At 39.0% G+C, this 17,421-nt stretch overlaps 1 protein-coding gene across 2 annotated transcripts in view; it reads left to right on the forward strand.

The window, feature by feature from the left end:
* Window positions 1–13,085, forward strand: part of LOC120420006 (sorting nexin-27) — a 36,377-nt gene extending 23,292 nt beyond the window's left edge. Inside the window, exons 1-5 of one of the 2 annotated variants that reach the window (XM_039582908.1) lie at window positions 5,516–5,733; window positions 5,836–5,938; window positions 6,000–6,728; window positions 10,753–11,121; window positions 11,187–13,085. In XM_039582908.1, coding sequence (XP_039438842.1) covers window positions 5,531–5,733; window positions 5,836–5,938; window positions 6,000–6,728; window positions 10,753–11,121; window positions 11,187–11,255 — 1,473 coding nt within the window. In that variant the 5' untranslated portion in view covers window positions 5,516–5,530 and the 3' untranslated portion in view covers window positions 11,256–13,085. Of the gene's footprint in view, window positions 1–5,515; window positions 5,734–5,835; window positions 5,939–5,999; window positions 6,729–10,752; window positions 11,122–11,186 lie in introns of those variants that run through there. The other variant, XM_039582907.2, reaches the window with a different exon arrangement.
* The last annotated feature ends 4,336 nt before the right edge of the window (window positions 13,086–17,421 follow it).

The raw sequence follows: 17,421 nt of genomic DNA on the forward strand, positions 1-17,421 counted from the left end.
GTAGGTATTTCTTAGAACGTTTCAGAACAAATAGATGCAATCTAAAAAATGCCCTTTTTCTACACACAAAATTAAATTGCGCAAAATAAACATATTTGGACAGTCATTGAAATCGAACCCTGATCTTTCGTTTTTGACCTTGAACACTGTTCTGTTTGAAACAGTGTTCGTTGAGTTCGCCGAACAACTGTTTGAACCCGTGTTTGAACATTTGTCTTGAACATAAGGTGTGAGCAATACACGAGCTTTGGTTTAGCTTTGACAAGTTATTGATACAGTGGACTCTCTGGCTGTCGATCTTCTCGATATCAATATTGCTCCAGCTGTCAATAAATTTTTCAGTCCCTTCAAATAGATTGCTTTGATTTTCCGTTCTATAATTTGATAACTCCCGCTCTCGACGGTCCCTTCAATATCGACAACGAGAGAGTCCACTGTATTAAAATCCATGTTATTTTTCAGATAAAAAAATGTTTTTAGCTGGGAAAATCGTGCAAACTAATCAATTTTTGTCACCAGAGTTCAAACCCAAAGTAACCAATGTCTGAAACTCAACGTGAACTTGGGTTTGTGTTAGAACATCCGTACAAAAAAGAATCGAAAAAGAGTTGCTGTTTGGACGCGGGGGAGAAAATTTTGACAAAATTTCAAACAATGAACGGTTTGGCCAATGACTGTATTTGGATATGTTTGAGACGACGAAAAATCCCATCTTTTGAGCTATGATTAAATTCATTTGGCAGTGTGTTGCCAATTTTTCGGAAAGATAATGATTTTTGATAAAATTAGTTTTTTAACTATATTTTTAGATGTTAAAATTAAATTTGCAATTGAAAAGTTCTTTGATAACATGGTTTTTGGGTACTTGTAGTTTTGTCAACTCTGATTTTTTAAAGAAATGACTGAATATCTATATATATAAAAAAATTCGACGGTTTTGTTCGAACGCGAATCAAGTCAACACGGAATGTCGGATCGAGGTGCTCTTTGTTGCGTTGGGTTCGTATAAGTCCCAGGAAGGTTCTTACGCCAAAAAGTTACAACTTTGGCCACTCTGGAACCGATTCCGGAAAATCTGCAGATTGTATGAAAAAAGTTACGCAAAATCAAATTTTGATCACAGGAGGCTGAATTAGCAAACAAGCAAGAAACGTCAACAAACGAAAAAAGGCAGAACGAAGTTTGTCGGGTAAGGCTTGTTTCATATAAATTTGTTTCAAAGATATTGAAAATTGGACCAGTGTCTGAGATACAAGCCTTTGAATTAATAGCAAAAAGGATTTGTTTTTGATCTTTTGAATATGTTTATTTAAAAATTAATCAAATTAGCCTTTCCAACTGTTTTCAAAAATCATTATTTTGTATCGAAAAATTGGGTTTTCGAGGTGTCAACAAAATTGTTAGCACGAAAACTGGATTTTATATGGAGATTTTACGATAAGAGAAAATTTGACAATTTTTCGGGCAAATTTCACCGGATTTTTTTCTTTAGGTTCAGCTTTCCAAACTGATCCGAAAAATGCTTTTAAAGCGAAAATATTTTTTCATGAAATAAAACAGAAAAAAATCCAGTGGAATTTTCCCGGAAAATAGTAAAATTTTCACTTTTCTGAAAATCTTCTTATAAATTCCGGGTCATTTCTTGACAGCTCGAAAACCCGCCTAACTTTATCTAATCTACATAGTTAGATTTTTTTTTTTTTTGAAAGGTCCTATAAGCTATTGTGTTTCATATGTTTATAGGACCTTTAAAAAAAATTAAACTCTAGATACTTTGACTTTGACCAACTTGAGCCATAGTTCAAAAGAATTTTTGTTGTGAAAAGCGAAATTAACAAAATGGGTAAATTATTTTTAGAGAATAACTATTTTTTCTTCTGATAAGTTCTAAGCTTAACCTACAACTGTTCTCAGAAGATAGTTGAATATTTTAATAGCCTTTCTGTATGAAGATGTGTATGGACGAACCAATGATAATGACTTCTTTGGTCATGGGAAAAGTGCACACTAAGTTTACTAAAAAAAAAAAAAATACAAAAATAAATTAGAGAATTGCACAATTGAACTGAGTCAGTTAGCATTAGCATTAGCATTAGCATTAGCATTTTAGGACGCCCTATCCACGGATGGCTCCACAACGCTTATCCCACTGTTTGGTGTGGTTGTGTTAGACCCTCATCCGGAACAATAATCCAACACGGGAGATACCATGTCTTCATCTTTTGATGAGTGTGTAATACAGCCCAGGGCATAAGGGGGTCCTTGCCGGGTCTAAGCTATCCTTTGGGGAGCGGAAGGAATGTTAGTAAACACCTATCTAAAGTGCGCAAGGATCCCTGCGTCACCTTAGTGGTATAGATGTTTGTAGGGAGGTTTTGGACTCAATGTTAGTAGAAAGGTAGACCCTAGGATATACCTCGAAAGGTATTGCGGGTTGATAAAAAGTGGTTTATGTTTTATGATATTAAACTCATACAGCCGGCTGTAATGAGTAATGTGGATGATTTAAAGATTTATGATTTATAAGTTTATAATAATAGATTATTATACTCAGTTAGCCTGCTGTACTGAGGAAAATAATGATTTATATATTTTCAATTTTAAGTTTAAGTAGGTTTTAAACTCATACAGCCGGCTGTATCGAGTAAATAGTAAGAGAAAATTTGGTGTTAAATTAAAATCGATTCATTCTTAGACAGCCGGCTGTGGAAAGACTGAATCGCCGGGAAAATATACTGTGCATTTATTATTTTCAGCAATATCTACATTGGTGTCTCTAGCCGAACAATTAACCGAAGAAAAGCAAAAAACAAACAAACACGAGGTAAAACGAACGACGACAACGGAAACCTTCCGCGACGAACGCGACGTGAACTGTTAAAATACAAAAGACGCGGCGTATTTCTACTTCAAAATACAAAAATTGAATTTGACACGGATTCAATCTGTGAGTTTGTGACCTCTACTGTGAGTCAACTGTGGTATTCGGGAAGAGAAGCACACACACATACAGCCAATCACTCATTCTCTCACATCGTAATCACGATCATTCGCTTGCTCACACTAACACCATTCAAGACGAGAAACAAAACAAAACATAAAAGAACGCTCTCACCGGGTCCGGAGCAGTAGCGCCATGTGGGTTTCAAGCTGCAACTTCCTCCGCAATCACGCCGCCAAGTCAAGCTGCTGTTGTTGGCCGCCTTCGTTACACCAGCACCAACACCGTCATACACGCCAGCATGTTCTCTCGGCTCTCATGTGCCTTCTTTTCCGGGAAGAGCGAGGAGCCAGGAGCGCGCGGCAAAAAAAAAACTGTTTCTCTCTGTACTCTGCTTTTTCACAACCATTTTCGCGAGAGAAAATTATAGATACACTAACACCACTAAGTTTTCTCTCTCCGGATGGCGTAGCCCAAGAAGTGCTAAAACATGACGCCATTTTCCTCCTGCTCCAAATTGAAACAAAAATCACAATAAATTGCACTTTTTTCTCAAGAATCACTTGAATTCCACATTATTCGTACGTAGAAACATTTTCCGCGACGGATGGATAACTTTTCACTGTTAAACTTAATATTTTTCACATAGAAATCGTAAAAAAAATTATGCCCGTGACAGCACACACGACCGACCCGTTGCAGTGCAGCTCTCTCTCCCTGCACAATTGAACTGAGTCAGTTGTTTATTTATTTAAGTTTAGTTTAACCTTGCCATGGAAAAGCTTACATCAATATTTCGATGCCTCTGTGCTCTCTTATGCTAACTAGATAGGAAAACCAGCAAGCTAAGTACAAGAGTGCACAGAGCCATCGATTTGTTTCCATTACAACTTCAACCATTTGATACAAATTTAAATGTTTTTATTTATTTTCGTTTTTTGCTTTAACCATTCCGCTCCTTTAATAAATTTTGCTGCATGCAACACACAGAAGGAGCAAAAGATAAAAAGCTGGTTTTGTGCACGGTCTCTCCCCGTCTCTATTTCCATCTTTTAAATAAAAAAAAGGAAAAAGAAAGAACGACTCCGCATCCTGCCACTCTGTTATTGTTCGTTTTGGGGCAGGTTGTCTTCAGAAAAAAAATATGACGAAGAAAGGATGCCCGTCAGACTTGAACATTTCGGCTCACATCCGCTCGCGGCCACAGACTGATGAATGAACCAACAGGTCTGCGCTTGGTGTGGGAAATATGGAACGATGTAATATTATGTTTAAAAGGGCACGATGAATTACATAGTTTGTTTTCTGTACTTTTATTGTATGCATATTTTAAACATAGACATAGAATTACAAAGGTAACAACAAGTTTAGATTTAACCATAATGCTAAATACTTGCACTATTCAAAGTTGCATGACAAATTAGGGTAAGCTGAGTCATAACGAATCTGTGGTGGTAGCTAAAGCTGCTAATAAGCAGGGGTAGCATAAATGTGTCTCCTCTCTAATCAGATAGATCCCCCTCCTGTTGGACTCAACGCCGAGATTCACTTTGCAAATAAGCACACTCTCTCGGTGAACGCAACACCAGCGTAAAACAAGTGCTCTAGAGTTGCGCTGTACGGTAGATAATATAATTAGCGACCACCATGGGACCAATTTGTCCCCAGTTGTATCATAATCCGAATGCAGCCACCCTTCCCCGCTCTTATACAACAATGTCTCTGGAGGGTGCACCCAGATTTGAACTGCTTAGACTGGTCTTTTGGCTGTGGCTTTGTCTACTTTATGTTTTCATCTTGGTGTCCGGTCCTAAGCATTTTCCGAATTCAGAAAGAAATATGTTCACGACACGGAAATGAAAATTTGTACAATTTGAAAACTTTCAAGGTCCGACTTTGTTGCAAAAGGTTCTGGCCCCGTCCGAGTGTTATCTTTGAGTGCACGCCACACCACCCTACACAGTGCATCATCATCACCGTTTCGGTTGCGCAAAAGTGGCACGCGCCAGTCGACAGTCACGCGTCATTTCGGAGGCCACTCCCGGGATAGATGATGTCCACCTCCCCAAAGCAACTATGGCAACATTTAACGAGGCGGTTAATTCGATCAGCTCGGCTCGGAGAGCACAATACTTTTCCCCGCAGATTCCGGGTAGAACGCGTCAGTTGCGGCCGCATCTTTGTGGCATCAAGCGGACTGTACAATGATTGTCATGCCGGTGTACTATCTCTGTTAATAAATTTAAGCCTTCGTGGAACGGGGTGCGGGGGCGGGAGCTGCCGTGACAATAGAGTCGGCCGGTACACAACTTTGTTTTAGTCGAAAATTGGCTCTGGAATGTGCTGACATAAAATCGATAAAAGCAATCGACACGAAGTGCAATTTACTGACGCGCGCGCGAGGGTTGGCATGGAACCGATTTCCGCTTTGTATCCGACCCTATTGTAGGCATTTCCATACCGAGGCATCCAGTAGCGGGTCCGGCAGTCAAGTTGCTCAGTCTCCGTTTCGATCTCCGGCAGTGATAACAGCCTCGCGAATCTGCTCCCGGACTTGTACTATCTGTTCCGTTAATTAAAATCCGGAAAATGCAGCGAAGTTTGTTCTCGTCGTACGTGCTGTCCAATAACAAGGCGATTTTTCACCCCAGTTCCAGGGATCTGCCGGTGGACAGCGATGACGACGACACGGACGACGAGGAGGACATTTTTAGTCGGGCCGGACAGTCGCTGTCGGAACCGATTCCGACCATTAGTGCGCGGGTGGCCGCTGCCGAGTCCGGTCTTTTTGGGTTAGCTCGTCAACGTGACGCTTATGCAATCTCATTGCTCGGAAGCTGGGAATGGCACAATACTAATGAGCGCTTTTCGTTCGTTCTCTTTTGTCTTTGCAGAAATCACGTGAACGTGGAGGGAGCCACCCACAAGCAGGTGGTTGATTTGATCAAGTCCGGCGGTGACACGCTCACGTTGACGGTGATATCAGTGACGCAGCAGGTACGTTGAACGACAACAATAGTAAACATTGTAAAATGCTTACCGTTGTTTAACCCCGTAGGAAGCGGAACGGCTCGAACCAACGGAAGACCCCGGCGGATACTCGTACATCGACTACTCCGAGAAGCGCAGCCTACCGATCAGCATTCCCGACTACAACATCATCCACCGCGGGAACGAGCGGTACGTGGTGTTCAACATCCACATGGCGGGCCGGCAGCTCTGTTCCCGGCGGTACCGCGAGTTCGCCAACCTGCACCAGCTGCTCAAGAAGGAATTCACCGGGTTTAACTTCCCCAAGCTGCCCGGCAAGTGGCCCTTCCAGCTGAGCGAGCAGCAGCTGGACGCCCGCCGTCGAGGCCTCGAGCAGTACCTCGAGAAGGTGTGCGCGGTGCGGGTCATCGCGGAGAGTGACGCCGTGCAGGAGTTTCTCACCGACTCGGAGGACGACGTCGCGGCCTCGCCCGTCGACATCAAGATCATGCTGCCGGACCACGGCGTGGTGACGGTGTCGGTGCGCAAGTCGGCCAACGCACAGCTGGTCTGGGAACAACTAGTACAACGAGCGAGCCTCACCTCGTACACACAGCAATATTTTTACCTGTTTGAAATTGTCGAGTATAACTTTGAGCGGAAGCTCCAGCCGCACGAAATCCCCCACCAGCTGTACGTGCAGAACTACAGCACGGCCTCGAGCACGTGTCTGTGCGTGCGCCGGTGGCTGTTCTCGGTGGAGCGCGAGATGACGCTGCCGACCGGGGAGCAGGCGGCCAAGTACATCTTTTACCAGGTGAGTGGGCAATTTTCCAAATGGAAAGGTGTCCTTTCATTCTTGAATGGTGAAATGGCCTTCTTTTCATCGCAAAAGAAAAAAATACTGAAAAATACTTTTTGCAATTCCGCCGTGAAACTACTTACTTTTCCTGTAATTCTTGAACGACGAAATAGCCTACTTTTCTGTACCAAAAATAACAGAATCGAATAGCAAATAAATGCTGAAAAGTTCTACTTTTCAGCACTGAAATGGGTGCTGAAAAGTTGAACTTTTCAGCACTTGTTTCGAAAAGTAACACTTTTCAACATTTTTTTGATTTAAACGATTTATTGACAAAATACATGAAAATTTTATTTAAAATTTCACTCAATGGGTGATTTTCGGATTTGCAAAAAATGTTGTATGGAACTCGTTGCGAAACTTGATTTTTTCAGCACTCTTCGTATTTATCCAACTCGGTGAACCTCGTTGGATAAATGTACGACTCGTGCTGAAAAAATCCTCTTTTTGCAACTTGTTGCATAAACTACTATTTTGCAATTCCGCCGTGAAACTACTTACTTTTCCTGTCATTCTTGAACGACGAAATAGCCTACTTTCTGTACCAAAAATAACAGAATCGAATAGCAACACTTTTCAAAATAAATGCTGAAAAGTTCTACTTTTCAGCACTGAAATGGGTGCTGAAAAGTTGAACTTTTCAGCACTTGTTTCGAAAAGTAACACTTTTCAACATTTTTTTGATTTAAACAATTTATTGACAAAATACATGAAAATTTGACTTAAAATTTCACTCAATGGATGTTTTTCGGAATTGCAAAAAATGTTGTATGGAACTCGTTGCAAAACTTGATTTTTTCAGCACTCTTCGTATTTATCCAACTCGGTGAACCTCCTTGGATAAATGTACGACCCGTGCTGAAAAAATCCTCTTTTTGCAACTTGAGCATGAGCATGAGCATCGTTGACTGCCAATGAGCTGCTACTCCGTTATTGACGGATCAGCTGAAGTTACACAATGAACCAACAGATGAGTAGTGGGAGCTAATCATCCTCACTGTATAACCTCTGAAGATCTCTGCTTTAAGTCAATACCGGCGCCCCCCCCAAGGAGATGCAGTTCAACAAAGGTAGGAATGTTAGTCCGATAGTTGAAGTTGCAGACTCATCAGAAACAGAGTTTGTCGCTCTATACCTGTTGACACCGCATGAGACCGTTGAATCCACAGCATCTCCTTCAAGCATCACGGGAAGTGGGGGAATTGTGTTAGTAGGGGAAGGAAAGGAAAGGTCAGGATTCATCTTGGTAGATGATATGACCAGAAAGTGAAACAATCATTGCCTTCCGAGCTACGGCGCTATGAGAAGGACTTATCAATCGCGTATTTTTTACTTCTTACCGCCGGCGTGCCATCCGAGCAACGATGCTATGGGATGGGCTTTCAAAACGAAATGAAAATATAATATATAATTCAACGACGCGATTCTCTATTTCAATGCTTTCCCGATCTGTTTCTCGCGGGTTCGCGCGCGCCTATTCACACTTCGATCGATCCAACGAACACCACACGACTGATGGCCCAACTTCTCTGGGCACACCGCGACCCCCTTTTCAATGATTTCGAGAACTTTCTACCACTTTCCCGCGGGTACGCGCGCGTCGATTCACTCTCCGATCGATCCAACGAACACCACACGACTCGACCCGTGCTGAAAAAATCCTCTTTTTGCAACTTGTTGCATAAACTACTATTTCAGCATCCATTTGAGTGCTGAAAAGTTCCACTTTTAGCACTTGTATCGAAAAAATAATGCTTTTTAAAGGTTGACATTTATCTTGACGGCAAATCGTTAAACCTTGTTGGATAAATGTACGAATCAAATTATTCGCTCTACAGCATTGCCTTGGCGTTCTCGATTACGAAATTCCTACTCGAAACTAAGTGTCCGAAGGCTTGATTGTTGAGGCAATTGCAAACCTCTTTTTACACCTAAGCTTCCATCCACCCAGGGATTCGAACTGACGACCTTTGGATTGTTAGTCCAACTGCCTACCAGCGACTCTACCGAGACAGGACCCCAGGGAGACGACTCCTACACCTGGACTGAGCTAACGACCTAACCTTTAGGTTAGACTGGGGCCACCATTAACTTCCCGTCCGACGGAAAGCGTGATCAGACAAATCTCGTCTCAAAATTTGCCACCGAGACCTTCTGGGATCGAACCCAGGCCGACTGGGTGAGAGGCAATCACGCTTACCCCTACATCACGGGTCCCGACATTCTTTATTGGTACAGGAGATTTTAGAACTGTTCCTGTTTTAACCAAAGTTAATCAAAACATTATGCAAAAAATTGTCTTTAACAGCTGTCTTAATTCGTAACATTTGTCCTGATATGCCCAAGATGCCCAAGAATTTATTATGATATTTTTTCAAACAAAATAAAAAAAAACTCGTTAATACAATACCCATTTTTTAAATATTTGAAATTAAATAGAAAATATTTCAAGCCGTAAACATTTTGTGGGAACTGCTTAACTTTAAACAATTTTAACTAATAAGCCAAATTATGCCGAATACAAATTTTATTGCTTTAAAATTCTTATCGATTTCTAAGTATCCGACTGTTTCAACTATTTCAACAATGAAATCTGAATTTCCATACAATTTTTTTAGTTTCGGGAATTCACGGAACTTTTTGAAAACAACTGGCTCTGCGGAATTTTTGTTTTTTTTTTTAACACGCGAAAAAAAAGTTGGAACGACGTATTTGATCGCAAAAATTACAGATTTGATCAAATTGGGTTATGCAAAGTTCTAGGATTATCTAGACATCTTCACAATTCACTAGAAAAAAGATTCGTCTCGATTGGTTAAGTTAAGCCCGAGAACCAGCGAGTTGAATTTGCCGTTCCAATGTTAAAAGATACAGCGTGCTCAAAATTGGTCTAAAACGTGTTTATTTATTTTGCTAAAGTAATCGCGTTTGTTTTTACCAGTTTCGAGCACGCTATATCTTGTTACGGAAGCAAGATAGCACTACACTATCCTGGAGATAGTATTAGAGAACTTTCTCAATTTCAACGCTAGTAGATTTTACGCCAGTTTAGAGGTTAGGATTTTGACAGCTCGCGTGCATTGTTTACATGTTTTCCATGTGTGTCTCTGTTAAAATGTGGGTGCGTTGCGTTTGCGCTTTGGTGCACATGAGCTGTCAATCTTATACTTTCTTAAAATTTTCTCAATTTAACGATTTTGTTTTTTGCAAGCTTTAACATAACCAAACGTTCCAGCATCCAAAACATCAGCAAACGTCAAATCAATACAAATTGCTTCCGGATCTCTCTCCCGGATAAAATCAGGCTGCAATTGTGTTTGGTTTGACATTTGCGGGGAGATTTAAAAAAAATGTAAACAATTCACTTCGTGCTTCAGCAAATCTATTAGTTTTTCAATTGGCAGAAAAATTAAAATAAAAAAAACATACAAATTCTGATACAAATTTGGAATGGATGTTTATTTGAAAATATACTGTTTTTACAATCTCTGTACTGCAGTTCTACGCATAGTTGTCCCATGTTATTTTTTGACGATTTTGACTTTTCAACATTTTTATGTTAAGTTTGGCGTATACACATAAAATCGGGTGCTTTGTTCGAAAATTCCCCAAGTCTGTTTGTCACATTGATACACCTCTTCGCATTTTAGTCCCACCAAATATTTTCTTACACGGAATCATTATTGTTAAGAAGCATTATGCCTTGTTTACCTGTTGTATAGCTAGAGGATCAGAAAAAAAGTGATGTTTAATGTTTTAACTGGTGCGATTAGGGACACATAGGGCCACATAGGACCCACAGGACAATTATGCGTAGAAACACAGAAATCGGTCGAAAAATTTCAATCGCATTTTTCTCAGTTGGACTTTTTTGATCATGGGACAATTAAGCGTAGAACGGAAGTGTAGAACCATGCAGCCATTCCTATCGCTGTTAAAAACAAACTTTAATCTCACAACAATGTTATCACTCCCGCAGGCCGTCGACGAGGTGAACCGGGGCAACATCCGCGCCGATGGGCGCCTGTACGAGCTGAAGGCGCTGCAGGACTCGAAGAAGGCGGACGAGTACCTGTCGCTGGCGCGCACCCTACCCGGCTACGGCGACATCGTGCTGCCGCACTGCGCCTGCGACAGCCGCAAGGAGGGCCACGTCGTGCCGGCCGTCGGCATGAAGAGCTTCCGGTTGCACGCGTGCCGCGAGGACGGCGGCATCGAGGCGCAAACGGTGGAGCTCCAGTGGGCGACCATCTCGCGCTGGGAGAGCGACGAGGAGTCGATGGCGTTCTGCTTCCAGTACAGCCGGTCGGACAAGCCGCCCCGGTGGGTGAAGGTGTACACGCCTTACGTGAGTAGGAGGAGGGGGAAGTCGGTTGGACGGGGGTCGTAACCGGTCAATTTGGCTCGTTTTAGCACGCGTTCCTGGCGGATTGCTTCGACCGGATAATGGAGGAACGTTCCTGGGACGACACGGGAGAGTAATTAACGCAGGACCCGCGCCGGTTGTCCCCCGCCGCGATGCTCAAGGAAGAAGAAGATGCAGACGAAGATCATGGTGACGGTGGCGGCGCTGGGGTGAGTTAGACTAGCAATTAGACAAATTAATCTCTTTAAATAATTTATTCGCAATTGGCGAAAGTGCGAAGGATGTGTTCTAACGACCGAGCAGAGCAGAATGGTATTAGTCGTTGCTGGCGCAAATCGACGAACAATTTGGTTGAAATTGCAAGTATTATGTTTTTTTTTTGGATTAAAATGAGGTTATTCCGTTGTTTGTCCAGTGTAACAACAATAAAAATTTGCTTTTGCTCCGTGAATCTCCCACAGTTTTGCCTACTTTTAACCTTTGACACATCCGCCAACAGTTGCGTTAAAACATTACTTGCGTCCTAAACACGAAGAAAATGAATGTGATTTTATTAATCAAAAAGTATCCCTAACATTACGTCATTTTATTTACGGTTCATGTGATTATTAGTTTACGTAAGCGCGCCCTCCCCGGCTTAGCATTAAGTTTGTATTCTCGAAGAAGGCCCTGTTGTTGTTGTCCAGCTGGATCCTGGTGGTACTTATCACACGTTCATCCTTGCCTGCTGTGCACCTTGTTTAGTTTCGCAAAGCCATCCCACATCAGCGACAGCAACAGCCTCGAATCGCTCGTGTCTCGAGGTCGACAATAGAACGAAAATTATGGGGGAAATCGTCTCTCAAAGAGCGAACAACCTTATGCAGATGTAATTTAGAGTAACAATCGCTCTGATAACCCCGCGGTAGGTGAATAATAGGTCAATCACGAGCACGTTTTCCGCGTAGCCATTGCAAGCACTCTCGAAAGCATTTAATAATGAATTATTTTATAGAAAGGCACCGGTAGCGATTGTTACTCTACATTGTTCAACCCTGATTTTTTTTTAAATTTCACTCTCTTCCGTTCTGGACTGCGCAATATTCCAATTTGGGAACACTTGCAATAAGGTTGAATGCGGAAGAAAAAGAAGTCGCATCTCACCGATTTTGTTTCACTCTGGTTGTTTGCGGCGTTTAATCTGTGGTGAAGATCATTGAGCAGCACAGGGAAAACGGATTAGTAGTTGATATAAAAAAGGTAGTATTTTGTGTAGACACGTGTCTGACTAGAGAAAAGTAAATAAAAAAAACAGTCAAGCTTCAAACGTTAAACACCTCGAAAGATCATGCAAATTCCCGATTTCAGTTCACAGGCCATCACTCGCTTTTTGGTGAAACTAGTCGACACAAACAGAAAAGATACAACTATCAGCAGCACACCTCACAACTTCCTTCTTCTGCGTCGTGTACATATTCGTTTTATCCTAAATAGCAAAACTACAAAACACAGAAAAATCCTTCTACCTTCTTCTCTATATCACCGATATTAAGCCTCTAAAGTTAAGCAACAGATTTCAATTACAAACACAACACCTTGTTATTGACTATATCATCCCCACACTTACTAAGAAAAAAAAATCGAGAAGTAAACAGAAAAGCAACACTAAAAACAAGTAGATTTAATAAACAGTGTTAGTGCAGTAACAGAAATAAAACCCGTGAAGATCTTTACAGAAATTGATTAAAGTTTAAGAATCTGGTTGATATATTATATCAGTATGAAATAGTTTTAAAGAGTATGAATCGAACAAATATAAACTAAAAAAAAATATATATGACACAGAATAATATCTAGAGGTAACCCCCTGAAGAAAAAAACAAGTTGCAAAAGCTAAGAACATCAGCTGAGACGCTGAAAGTAATAAAAAGAAAGTACGATTCGCGAGAACCAGTCAACTATGCAAATGAATTATGAAAAATAATGTAGTGAGGATAAAAAAGAAACTAAATCTTTAAAAATTGAAGACAAAACTATCACACTCACTCATTTATAATTTAAAAAAGAACGCAGTCATTCGCCGACACATAAATTTGCAACGGTGATTATCATCGGTAGGACGAAAGAAAGAAAAGAAGTAATAAATCCAGAAGCTGCAGTAAATTTTTATGGTTTTTTATATTTAATCCGAAAAAAATCCTTTTCGTTGTTTAATTTCGCTGAACGATTCACGGTCGCAAAACCAAGCAATGAAAAAAAATCAAAGATAGTGAATTTTGAAAGAGCTAGTCAACTCGATCGTTAAATGCTGACGGAGTGCGCCTGTCATGACCGTCACTACGAAGAAGGCCGTCAGCGCGCACACGAAGTGGGAACGAACGAATGCCGAGCTCGATACCCAAGCAGTCGCGCGACGCGATGGCACATGGTATTTTTCGTTCATTATTTGTTCTCTCTTTCTTGCTTGTGCGATGCTGCGTGATGACAGCATTCATTCGAATGCAGTCATAGGGAATGTGATCGGAAATTCCAAAGAAGGCGAATGAGCTCTGCGTGAATCAGAGAGGTGGCACGGTTTCAAAAAAAAAATGGACTCGCAAAATTTGGCTTACCTTTTTTTTTTTGTTTCTTTTTGTCTTTTTGTTTTTGTCAAGGTCAGAAATCAACAGTTTTTTGTATGATAGATTTTCTGTGATCCCAGAATTTATAGTAAAAATTAAAAGCTGTGAAGTGTCCAACTTGTAAAAAAAAGAATGTTTCAAAATGAACTACACATGATACAATTTAGATTGTATATTTCTCCATGTTTTTTTTTTTTGTAATAATGGATTGCCTTCTTTTTACCATCTGCAAAAAAAACGTTTTCGTCAAACTTCTTCAAATATTTTCTTGAGTGGCTTAAATTTAAGCCACTGCTATTGAATATTCAGTTATTTTCTTTATTATTTAGGCCGTTGCAAATATTTTTCAAAGTTTATGTCGCCCCCCCCCCCCCCACCCGCCCTTCAAAATTGGTCTGAAAAATCAGGGGGCAAAAAAAATATTTTTCCATAAAACTTCAAAATTTCCATGAAAATATTAGTCTAATCATCTGAAAACAATCTTAAATGCATTTTTCTGCATTGATAATTAAATTTAGCATGTTTGGGCTTGTTTAAAAATGTTTTGAATTTTTATGAAATTCCAATGCACAGCACCGCATAAAAATTTTTTTTCGCAAAAAATAAAATTTTCTTCAATACTTAGAAATTTTTGAAACTAATGATGGCAAAACAACTGGACAAATGATGGCAAAACAACAACCCTTTTAAATGGAGTTCACACGCACTATCAAACGTTTGTTCTAATAGTGTGCGTGAGCGCCGTGTAAAAAGTGACAGTTCGTCACTTTTTAGTTTGACTTTGACCAACCAACGGGGTACAAACTAAAAAAGTGTCAAACGAAAAAGTGACCAACCACCGGGGGTTGAGTGTATCTATTATTATTTTTTATTTTAATATAAAACATTTCGACGGTTTACAAATATTCCAAAATGCAAATATTTTAACCTTGAACACCTTGAAATAAAAAATATTAAGTAATATTTTTTAAATGTATGGTTCTCGACTCTGACCAAAGTAGAGGAGATAAAATAAATAAAAAATATTAAAATTAAAATTAAAAGCCATAGTTTTTATCATTTTTAATGAATTTACATCGAAATTTAAAAAAAAAAAAACAAATTGTGCCGCATTATTGGGCAAGAAAATGTACTTCAATTTGTTTTCAGTTGAATAGACCTCTATTTAAATTGTTTTTAAACAAATATTTTAATTGCCCCTTTTTTTCGGGCAATTTGAAGGAGAGGTTGAAATTCAAAATTAAATAAAATTAAAATTCTGCAATTCAAGAAGTTATTTAAGTAATTTGAACATTCAAAATAAGTTAAAAATATAATCGAAGTTAATTGACACCAAGAATTTTTTTTATTTTAGAAATTTGCAAAAATGAAAAAAAATATTTTTGGTATTTTTAAATTCTTCTTTTTTAAAATTTGACTTATTCATCTTTTTTACTTTTTTATTTCTAAGTTGGGCTGTTGCAAATATTTTTAATTTTTCCAAGTTAATGTCCTTCCTCCCCCACCCTCCACTCCCTTCAAAAAATCAAAGGCAACAAAAAATCGTCAAAATTTTAATGAAAATAGTAGTTTTATCAACTAAAAATAATCTAAAATGCATTTTTCTGTATTGATCATCATATTAAGCATGTTTGGACTCATAAAATTCTGATATACAGCAGAGTAAAAACTTTTCTATTGTAAAAAAAATCGTGAATACTTAGATATTTTGGAAACTAATGATGGCAAAACAACTGGACAGGTGTATAATGCAATTTTGCAATTCCGTCGTGAAACTACTTACTTTTACTGTCATTTTTGAACGACGAAAAAGCCTACTTTTCTGTACCAAAAATAACAGAATCGAATTGTAACACTTTTCAAAATAAATGCTGAACAGTTCTACTTTTCAGCACTGAAATGGATGCTGAAAAGTTGAACTTTTCAGCACTTGTTTCGAAACGTAGTACTTTTCAACATTTTCTAAATTTAAACGGTTATTTGACAAAATACATGAACATTTCCAGAGTTTTTTTTTAAAAGGACCTATAAACTATTGTCTGTCATATGTTTAAAGGACCTATTAAAAAAACTCTAGATTTGACTTATATTTTCACTCAAAGGGTGTTTTCGAAATTGCAAAAAATGTTGTATGGAACTCTTTGCAAAATTTAATTTTTTCAGCACTCGTAGTATTTATCCAACTCGGTGAACCTCGTTGGATAAATGTACGACTCGTACTGACAAAATCTACTTTTTGCAGCTTGTTGCATAATAGTAGTGTTGGGACGGTGTGTAGTTTATGGACACGTCCTTATTGTGTACATTCTGAAGAACAATACTAATGTGAACCTTTGTGACGAATAAAGATCTGACGATCACTCTCTTCTTCATCCAGCCACCGCCCTAGACGGTTGGTCTGAAGTGTAGTGTAGCTCTATTGTTTTATTTCTGCTGCTATCCGTTGGTCATCTGGGAACCTGCAATCAATCAACACAACGTACTATGGGTCCTACTGCTTTGCGCGATCAAGTAGTTTATGCAACAAGTTGCAAAAAGAGGATTTTTTCAGCACGAGTCGTACATTTATCCAACGAGGTTCACCGAGTTGGATAAATACGACGAGTGCTGAAAAAATCAAGTTTTGCAACGAGTTCCATACAAATTTTTTTGCAATTTCGAAAAACACCCATTGAGTGAAATTTTAAGTCGAATTTTCATCTATTTTGTCAATAAATCGTTTAAATCAAAAAAAAAGTTGAAAAGTGTCACTTTTCGAAACAAGTGCTGAAAAGTTCAACTTTTCAGCACCCATTTCAGTGCTGAAAAGTAGAACTTTTCAGCATTTATTTTGAAAAGTGTTGCTATTTGATTCTGTTATTTTTGGTACAGAAAAGTAGGCTATTTCGTCGTTCAAGAATGACAGGAAAAGTAAGTATTTTCACGACGGAATTGCAAAAACTACTATTAAAACACTTTTTTTTTTTCATTGAAATGTTGAAACCATGGCTCGTTATTTTAATTTTTATACTTTTTTTTATTTGTGCAAACACTGCCCCACTTTGGTCACAGTCGAGGGACATAAACTTAAAAAAATATTTGCAACGGCCTTATTGTATTTTTCCATTTTGAATATTTTAATTTTTTTTTTGAGTAATTTCATATAATAAAAAATATGTTAAAATGTGAACCTGACGGAAATTCATCTGAAAAAGATGAAAATACATTAATTCCTGATGCAATATTACACTTGTTTTTTTGACACAAAATCTGTCATCATGAATATTATGATGAATGATGAATATAACGATCATTTTTTTTTCTGTGTACTTGAACTTTTAAGCAAATTCATTTCACGATAACAAGCAGGCCATTTCGGCACATAAGAAGTATAGCAAAAGAATGTTGATTTACAACTGTGCTAAATGTGCTAATAACGAGTTTCGCACCATTCAATATTTTTTGAAAATCCAAAAACCACTTAGAATTTTCCAGCGATTGTTTCCCAGCCTTAACGTGGCGTCCGTGTGTTTGATTAACTCAAGCAAACTAATACAGTGTTGAAAAGTGTGTGTGAGTGATGGTTGCCACTTTGTTCGTTTAATAAGCACACCGAAAAAAAATTGAATTTTGGAAGGTTGAAAATTTTGTTGGTTGAATATTACCTCTTTTTTGAGTAATTTTACCTAAAAAATGTGTAAAA

This window comes from Culex pipiens, chromosome 3, assembly GCF_016801865.2.
Source record: "Culex pipiens pallens isolate TS chromosome 3, TS_CPP_V2, whole genome shotgun sequence".
Lineage (NCBI taxonomy): Eukaryota > Metazoa > Arthropoda > Insecta > Diptera > Culicidae > Culex > Culex pipiens.